The 9,660-nt window shown below is 36.6% G+C and overlaps 1 protein-coding gene across 2 annotated transcripts in view; it reads left to right on the top strand.

The window, feature by feature from the left end:
• Rbl2 (RB transcriptional corepressor like 2) overlaps positions 1-9,660 on the top strand; it is a 52,175-nt gene that overhangs the window by 4,695 nt on the left and 37,820 nt on the right. For both annotated transcript variants that reach the window (XM_023721757.1, XM_004637022.3), the window contains exons 2-5: positions 24-154; positions 2,061-2,261; positions 4,358-4,422; positions 9,377-9,505. In XM_023721757.1, coding sequence (XP_023577525.1) covers positions 24-154; positions 2,061-2,261; positions 4,358-4,422; positions 9,377-9,505 — 526 coding nt within the window. The remainder of the gene's footprint in view (positions 1-23; positions 155-2,060; positions 2,262-4,357; positions 4,423-9,376; positions 9,506-9,660) is intronic.

The following is a 9,660-nucleotide window of genomic DNA, read 5'->3' as shown; positions in this document are numbered from 1 at the left end:
CAAAAATCTATTTTATTTTACAGGGAAACGATCTTCACTGGTTAGCATGTGCCTTATATGTGGCTTGCAGAAAATCTGTTCCTACTGTAAGCAAAGGCACTGCTGAAGGAAACTATGTGTCCCTAACTAGAATCCTGCGATGTTCACAGCAAAGGTAACTGTCTTACAGCCTGCCAAAGAGAGTTGTTTGTTATAAAAGCTCACAAATCATAACAAGATTTGGCTCTGTTCATTATTTTCTTGAGTATTTGTACCTGTGGAGTGTTCTATTTAGAAGTTAGGTCATTATTTTCTATCATGTTTTGCTAATTTTGTGAAAATATTTGTATTTTATATATAAACACTTGTATGGAAGAATTTACCTTTTTTGTTTCACTTTGTTTCTTTTTTGGAAGAATTTGCTTTTAAAGGTTATACTCATAGTATAATATTGAGAGAAATCTAAATAGGATAATTGAGAAACTTTAGAAAACACTCTAGATTGAAAGGTAAGGAAAATATAATTAGGGTACTCGCTTACAACTATATGAACACTAAAGTATTAATTTACATGGAATGTATAATGAAACCCAAAGCATACATTCTTTGACTCTACTTGAGGTAGTCCATAAAGAAACTCCTACACACCCAAGATTGTGTTTACTGCAACATTTTTTGTTGTGAAACAGTAAAGATTACCTAAATTTCCATTGGCTGGGAAATGAACATAAAATGTAATGATATGTTCATAGGAGAGAATGTTTAGCAACTAAATGAATGAATTATGTATCAACATTTGTAAATTTCAAACACTGAATAGAAAGCAAGTTGCAGGATGTTTCTTGTGATACCTCTTGGATAAAATGTAGAAACACAAATGCAGAAGATACTCTTTATTGTTAATAGATACATGTATTTATATACAGGTATTAAAGATGGATGGAGGGCTGAGGATGTAGCTCAGCGGGGCAGCGCAGCAGACACAGTGCTGGTCAAATAGCTCAGCGGATTAAAGTGCCTGTTTAGGCAGACACAGCTGCTGGGGTTCCATCCCTGGCGAACCCGTGTGCTGTGCCGGCCGCAGCCCCGGGGGCATGCTGAGCCAGGGATTGAGACTAGATGTGGTGGCACATGCCTGTAATCCCGGCTCTTGGGAGGCTAAACACAGGCAGATCACTATAAGTCTGATCTAGATAGTGAGACCCTGTAGCTCCTGTCTTAAAAAATACAAAACACTTGCCTGGCAAGTGTCAGCAGGCCCTGAGTTCCATTCCTGCTACCAAAACACAAAGTAGAAAAAAAAAAAAGGATGGAAGACATCTAACTTCAGAGTGGTGGTCATCTTTGGGGAAGAGTAGAGAGTGGGATTAGGAAGCAGTACAGAGGGTATTTTGGCTGTTTCTGTTGTTTTTTATTTTTTGTATTTTTTAGGACAAGATCTACAGGGTCTCACTACCTAGATCGGACTTGTAGTGATCTGCCTGTGTTCAGCCTCCGAAGAGCTGGGATTACAGGCATGGGTCACCACATCTAGTCTCAATCCCTGGCTTAGCATGCCCCCGGGGGCAAGGCCGGCACAGCACACGGGGGTTCGCCAGGGATGGAACCCCAGCAGCTGTGTCTGCCTAAATAGGCGCTTTAATCCGCTGAGCTATTCACAGCACTGTATCTGTTGTGTTTTTAGCACTCAAAATTGAGGCCAAATATGGTAATATGTTAATATTTGCCAATCTTGGAAGTTGGGTATGTGTATTATGTTACTCCTATTAATTTTGTTTTGTATTTTAAAATATTTTATAATTAAAAAATAACAAACCTGAGGTAATCACAAAAAGAGAAGAAAAAAAAAAAAGGAAAGAAAGCGAGAAAGATAGAAAGACAGGAAAAGAAAAAGAAAGAACAAGCAAGCAAGACAGGACCAGAATAATAAATCAGTATCTAAGAGGTTTCTTTAGTCAAAGATATGGGTAGTTATTTTATATCACTGTTTAAAGGAGATATCTTTGGTTTACTTTTAGTTATATTACTATGCTTCATGTTATGAAAACATCTGTTTTTTTTTTTTTTACCTTTAATGTCAGCCTGATTGAATTTTTTAACAAAATGAAGAAGTGGGAAGATATGGCAAACCTACCTCCCCATTTCAGAGAACGTACTGAAAGATTGGAAAGAAACTTCACTGTTTCTGCTGTAATTTTTAAAAAATATGAACCCATTTTTCAAGATATTTTTAAATATCCCCAAGAGGAACAACCTCGTCAACAAAGAGGAAGAAAACAGAGGTATGTTTTCATACTTCTTACCTGGGAATAAACAGTTGTTTATCTGTGCTACAGTTTTGTTTTTTTTTTTAGAATCCCCCACCCCTGTGCTACAGTTTTGATTACTCAGTTTATTTCTTAGTTTTAGAATAGTATGACTTCATAAGTAATCTTTTATCCCAAGTATTTTCTTTTCTTTTTCTTCTCATTATTTGTTAGCCATAAAGGCTTTGCTTCTTTCTGCAAACTGTGTGATGCCTTTGTTTATATAAACTTTCTCTTTTTATTTACACGCCCAGGATACAGACTACACTAAGTCAGACTCTGGGGTTTTCACTACCTGTTATCCTGAGTGTAGACCATGTAATGATCACTGTTGACTACCTGGGTTATGAGTATATAGATTACTTCTATAACTTTGCTTTTATGTCGAATGGAGTAAGAAGTAATTTCTCAGAAATGACTCCTCTAGTAATAGGTGTAACCAAGAACAGAGAAACAAGGTTTAGGGAAGATGGGGGACTGAAGCGATTATGAATTTGCGCGTTCTGATCTGGCCTGCAAGGTCAGTTACTTCCTCTGGCTCACTGTCTCTTCTTGGCTTAGTGCAGTTATGGTATATAAATTCTCCTTTAATGTGCACATTTTTAATTATTTTCATAAAATAGACATTTTTTCTTAAAGTAGAACTCGGAAAGTGTTGATAAGAAAAGTACAAGCAAAGGCATTACAATTGTTTGGCTGGAATGAATGCTTTTCTTTAGCAGTAAAAGTTTTCTCAAGTTGTGAAGGATGCTTACAGTAAGGGTAAATTTTACCAATTAAAGCAAGCTAATTACAGTAATGTATAATTGATGACCAACATAGACCCATAATCTAGTGTGGTTATTTTAGTCAGTTTGGGCACCTGACTGTTTACAATTAAATATTCTAAACTTCAACAAACTTTGTTTTGAGTTTCAGCAAGGCCAGTATGATCCTCTGCAGAAAGATAGAGAATATCTTTTTTCTTTTTTCTGGGTGAGGTGATACTTGCTTGTAATCCTAGGGATTGTGGAGGGTATATCAGAAGGATTGCAAACTGGAGGCCAGCGTAAAACCCTAACTCTAAACAAAAATGAAAGCACAGCTGGAGAGAGTACTGGAGAGGTAGCTTAGCAGCTGAGTGTCTGTTTGCCTAAAGAGTCTGAAGCCCTGGGTACAAATCCCTAGTACCAAATATTTTTCTGCTTTGGAGTATTCAGAAAATAATTTTATAGTGTACTGTTTTCATATTTATTTGGGTATAAAATATACCTAATTTTAATTAAGAAAATTTTAGGTCTAGGGATGTGGCTTAGTCATAAAGCACTTACCTGGCATGCACAGGGGCCTGCATCCAGAACCTAGCACTGAAAAAAAAAAAAAGAATAATTTTATGACAGATGAAAGACTAAGACCCAGGGAGTGCAAGTAAACCTATCTAACGATTGTGCTGGAACTAAGCTAAGTCCCCTGGTCTTCTCCAGAGTATTTTGTTCTTCTTGGCACCTTGTTAGCATGAGGCTGTTTGAATATGAAGACCTCAGATGGCCTGTATAAACATTGGAGGAGGTTTTGGTAGAAAAGCCAAGATTAAAGCAAGTCTAAACTTCCTTTAGCAGAAAACTTGGAAAAACCCAGCAGGTACTTTTAATGAGTAGAACTAAAAGAGATTATGGGAAGACTAGAATTTACATGAAACTGCCTTTTGTGATTTGATATCTCCTGCAGGATATTTAGGGGGAGAGAGTTAAAGTTCATCAGCTATCATAGAGGGGGGAGATGAGGAAATACCTGGCTGCTGATGTCATCAGAAGGACTGTTGTTTTCCATTTTATTTTCCACCTTTGGTATCTTGACCTCAAAAACTTAAAAAATTCTCTAGAATTGTTTTCTTTCTGATGAACTCTTTCCCTGGCTTCCAGCTGTTACTTTCCAGTGTTTGTCTGGAGCTCACTGGGCACATTTTCCTTGTGAGGCTAAATCTGGTATTATTTATTCCTCTTAACTGTGCATTTTGTTTCAGACCTAATTTGTTACCATTTGTGATGCTCACTTCTTTTATTGTCTCATGACATTTTTTCTCTTTCCCCAAGGCGACAGCCCTGTACCGTGTCTGAAATCTTCCATTTTTGTTGGGTGCTTTTTATATATGCAAAAGGTAAGAAAAAAGTAATATTAGAAGGATATTGATTAGTTTATTTAAATTTTCAAGTATAAATACACACACACACACACACACACATACACACACAAAGGAGAAATCCTCACTGAAAATTTTCTCAAGGTTTTCTTGTTGTTGACTGGCTCAGCCCACCCTTAGGGCGAGGCAGGCATGGCATGGGGATAGAACTAAACAGGTGCTTTAACCCTGAGCTATCTCGCCAGCCCTCTCAAGGGTTTTTATTTATTTATTTATTTATTTGTGTGTGTGTGTGTGTGTGCGCCAGCTCAGCCCACCAGGGGGCGGGGCTGGCTGGCATGTGGTACTGGGGGATTGAACCGTGGTCCCTGTGCTTTGCTAAGCTTGTTTTAAGTAGGTGCTTTAGACCACTGAGCCATCTCACCAGCCCCCCTCTCAAGGGTTTTTAATCCTAGATTTTTTTTTTTTTTTATATTAGGGAAGAGTCTACAGGGTGTTCCCTGTAGGGGATCAGACTCGTAGTGATCGGACTAGATCGGACTCATAGTGATCTGCCTCTTTACAGCCTCCCAAGAGCTGGGATTTGAGGTGGGCACTACCACCCCCAGTCTCTATTGCCATCTCAGCATGCCCCGTGGGCGGGGCTGGCACGGTAGACCTGGGGATCCAACCCTTGCCCCCTGAGCTTGCTTGCAGGCGCTTTAATCTGCTGAACTATTTGGCAGGCCCGTAATCCTAGATTTTATTAAAGTATACCTCTTCACAAAAGAGTCTTTTGAATTTTTTTTATAATGTCTAAATCTCTTAGTAAATGGAGAATCTTTTTAAATTTTGTTCTTAGCATTTTTTCCACTCAAACACCTTATTGTGTTTATGTGCGTATGTTGAGCTGTATTTTTCATACTAAATGTGTTATTCAACTGAGTGGAACTTATCATCTCCAGAGTAGTTCAGATTAGTTTATGCATCTTATTCAACAAATATACTGAATCTAATGCCTTAGATACTATTTGTTTTCTTCCCCTTTCTTATTGTATTTGATCTGAGATCTGTATTCACCTAAATATATCTGGGGTTTTTTTCTCTGAATTTCTATATAAGAATAATTATCAGTAATCCAGAGGAGAATGGACAGTTATATTCGTTAATAGCTTTTCCCCTAGAGAATATATGACATCCCTTTGCCACCAAAATAACCCAATAAAATGCAGAGTTAAAAACAAAGTATCTTAGTGATGGAAGGAGTCCACAAATATAATATTACCCACTTCTTCGTGGAGAGATACATTCCAGGACCTGGGATAGGTGCCTGAGAAGGGTAGTTTTGGAGCCCATGTATGCTATTTTTATTCTTACGCAGATTTGCACAAAGTTGAATTTATAAATTAAGTACAATAAGAGATTAACAAAAATAATTGATAACAGAACTGTTAGAATAGAACTATTAGAATGACTATAATGAAAGATATATGAATATAATTACTCTTGTCTCTAAATATCTTCTTGTATTTTAGATCTTAGAAACCTTAGTTTTGTTCTCTTTATTAAATCAAGAATTTTTGCCTTTCACTGAGAGAAAACACTTTAAGGCTTGTCTTTAGCATAACCAAAGTTGTTGGCATCATTATTTTTGCCCTTGGGAATCATTATTAAGAAAAATAGGTGGGCATGATAGCTTGTGCCTATAATCCAAGCACCAGGAGGCTGAGACAGAAGGATTGCTGTGAGTTCAAGGCCAGCCTGAACTGTGTAGCAAGACCTTGAAACTCTGTCTCAAAAAAAGAATCAAAAAACAAAAAAAAAATGGAAGAAAGAAAGAAAAATAAGTGTTATTTGGATGGAAGCATGCTTGTATTGTGACAGTAGATCTGATGACCAGGAAGGCTGCTAAGTGACTACTTAGTGAGTACAATGTGAAAATGCTGTACCATGAGATGAGTCCTGGCCTGGGTAGGGCAGAGCTGAGCAGAACACAACGATGAGAAATTTCATCACACTACTCAAAACAGAACACACTTTACAGATTGTTTACTTCTGAAGTGTTCCATTTAATATTTTCAGACCACATTTGACCAAATTAACTGAATCCACCGAATGAACCATGGATAAGAGGATATTACTGTATAGGAAACACTCATTATGAGATTACCCTCAATTCACTCACTTGAAAGATTAGGGAAATGATGCCTTAAACTAGCTGCTAGGAACTGAGCTAAGATGTGAACTCGGACCTCTTAGTTCCTGGTTTCACACTGAAGTCAAAGGCGTCAGGTGAGGATGTGTCAGGCCACTGGTCTCAGGTGTGATTGGATTGACACTGCTGTTCTAACCAGTGAGAGCCATCCTTCTTTTTCTGAGCTGTGTCCTTGATTTCTCCTGTCATATGAGCTGCTCAGTTATGCTTCATGTCACACTGACAGCTTGCTTTAGTGGAGATAAAAATGGCATGATCAGTAGCGTGAAGTAAAGGTTTAGGAGTACACGAACCACTTTTATAGTAGTTGCCACAAGTTTTAGCTTGTGTGGTTGGTATTATATGTGATAGTAATCTCTCGTATGATTGTGCTTGGTGGGTATGTTTAACTTTTAGGATTTTTTTTTTCTATTTTGTGTGTGTTTAGGAGCAAATCTGACACTATATTGAACTATTTCAAAATGATTTTATGATTCTCATTTTGTTTTCACTTGATCAACTTGAGTGGCGTATTTTCTGTCCTGGCAACTAACTCAGTGTTTAAATGTTATCTTATATAGTCTGTAATTGATCTGAAGAACGTTTTTTTCTTTTTTGAGTGAAAGTCTCGTTACTTAGGCAGCCCTAGAACTTGTGATTCTCCTTCTCAGCCTCCCAGTAGCTGGAACACACTTCCGTTATCGTCTTCTATGATGCACCAGGATCTTTCTTTCAGATGATGACCTTTTCCTGTTTTACATGAATTTCAGATCTTCTCATTCCTGATAAATAAGCCACATCTAGAAGTTAAACACCTTGCTTTTTACCTATTATCTTTGTTGCTTGAAAAATAAAATATCTCACAAAGTGATATTTCTTTATAAGGTCGGGACTTGAAATAGGAAGTAAACCATAGTAGTACAGTCTTGGAGTTTAAATTAGAACTTGATCTCCTGAGGCATTCCAGTTTTTGTTCCAGGTTACAATGCTGCCGGTTTTTCTTTCTATGGCAAGTACACATCAGTGACAAGTTTAGGCTTGTCAGTGTGATGGGCTGTGTAGCTTGAACCAGTAGCTACTTTCTGTTTTATATAGAAGGAGCTGAGTATATTTTACAAAGCTCCTTAGAGTCAAGCCATAAAAGTTAGCTTGTTTATATCAGTGTAAAATTTAATCTGTTAATAATCATTTGCCTTGATGAAAACAGAAGGATTTTTTTTTTCTGTTTAATTCATTAAAGATGATTTGTGGAATGTTTCTATACAAAAAATAAAGAAATTACATATCTGATATGCTGAGGTAAGTGATAACTTGGGTTAGAAAAGGGGTGAAGACCCTGAAACAAAGCTGTTTATATGTTTGTGTTTGTGTGTGTGTTTGTGCTTGTATATTCTGTGTGTGTTGTTGGGGTTTCTCTGTGAGTACATACATGCATGCATTTGGATAAAGCAGTAAGTACGAAAATGCCAAGTTTTGAATAATTCTTCAACTGTCTTTTGCCTATTCAAGTTGAATTTATCTGATATTATAAGAATATAATATCAGATAAATTCAGTAAAAATCAAATGTCAGTAAAAATTAAGCAATATATGTATAGGGCAACCTGCTTGGGTCCCTCTTTTGTCTTTCTCTTGGACAAGAGCTTTCTTTCCCCCAAGAAGTATATTCTGCTCTTTTTTATTTTTTATTTTTTAATTTTTCTGCTCTTTTTTTAAAAAAAGTTTATGTGTAGTATTTTAGTTCCAAAAGGGACAGGCTTAAAGTTTTTTAAAAACCCTAGATATACTTCTTAATTTCTAAAATTAATCAAACTATTTAACTGTATGTAAAAACTACTTTTAGTGTTAGGCCTAAAACAGCACTACAGAAAGGAATTGTTTTTGTAGCTTTAGGTTTAGGTCTCTTATTTCTTTGTTGCCAGGCATTGACAGTCACCCTTGGAATAGTAGCTAGAATTTACATACCATTAGTTGTTGCGTTACTTTATATGAGCTTATATACTATCACTATGTGACAAGTATTAGAAATGTTACTGTTACTGGTGTGATCAAGGATTCTGGCCTAAGTTTGTACATGGGAAAAGTAATTATATGGATTTTTTTTTCCAGCTGGCCCCTTCTGAGTATTTCTAGTAATTTTCTTTTTAAAATTTAATAGTTTTATATTGCTGTACAGGTATTGTCATGAACTTATGATAGTATCTCTGATAATTTACTGAGAGTTCATGTAAAATTAGTTCTTATACTTTGAAGTAATTTATAAATCTTTGTTCAGAGTTTTCAAAGACAGGGTGTACAGGGTCTCATTGCGTAGATAGGACTCGTAGTGATCCTCCTGTTTACAGCCTCCCAAGTTCTGGGATTACAGGTGTGCGCCACCACACCCAGTGTCAATTGCTGTCTCAGTCTGCCCAGGGATCGAACTCCTGGCCCCTGCAACTGCCTAAGCAGGCGCTTTAATCTGCTGAGCTATTTGGCCAGCCCTCAGAATTTTCAAAGAAAAGAGCAATGATAATAAAATTTTAGACAGCTTGTAGGTATTTAATGAATGCTAATTTCCTGAATATTAACTGAATTTACAGCATTTTTGGTAAGGTTTCAGTTTTAATTAAACTCATGGGAATTTATTAAAATATAAAACTAATGTCACAGTATATACACTTACCAAAACACTTAATGTAAATCTTGGTTCAAAGTTGTACAGTGTTGTATGATGTCATAATTAAGGGCAGAAATTACAGTATTTTTAAAATACTATAAAGTTCATGGCCATTTATCTATAATTCTTCATAATCTACAGGTAATTTTCCTATGATTAGTGATGATTTGGTCAATTCTTACCATCTTCTGCTGTGTGCTTTGGACTTAGTCTATGGAAATGCACTCCAGTGTTCCAACCGTAAAGAACTTGTAAACCCTAATTTTAAAGGTAAGATTTTTGGACTACTGATAGTTCTACATTATGTTTTTACTTTTGGGAGTTGTGCAGTAATACAGGCTTTTGCAGCATCAGAAGACAGAAGTATTTAAAAGGCTTTTTCCACCTTCCAGTTATTGAGGGCATTTATAATGAACAGTCTCTCT

Source organism: Octodon degus, unplaced genomic scaffold, assembly GCF_000260255.1.
Source record: "Octodon degus isolate 3935 unplaced genomic scaffold, OctDeg1.0 scaffold00085, whole genome shotgun sequence".
Taxonomy (NCBI): Eukaryota; Metazoa; Chordata; class Mammalia; order Rodentia; family Octodontidae; genus Octodon; species Octodon degus.
Note: the sequence above shows the minus strand (reverse complement) of the source record. Positions and strands in the feature narration are given on the sequence as shown.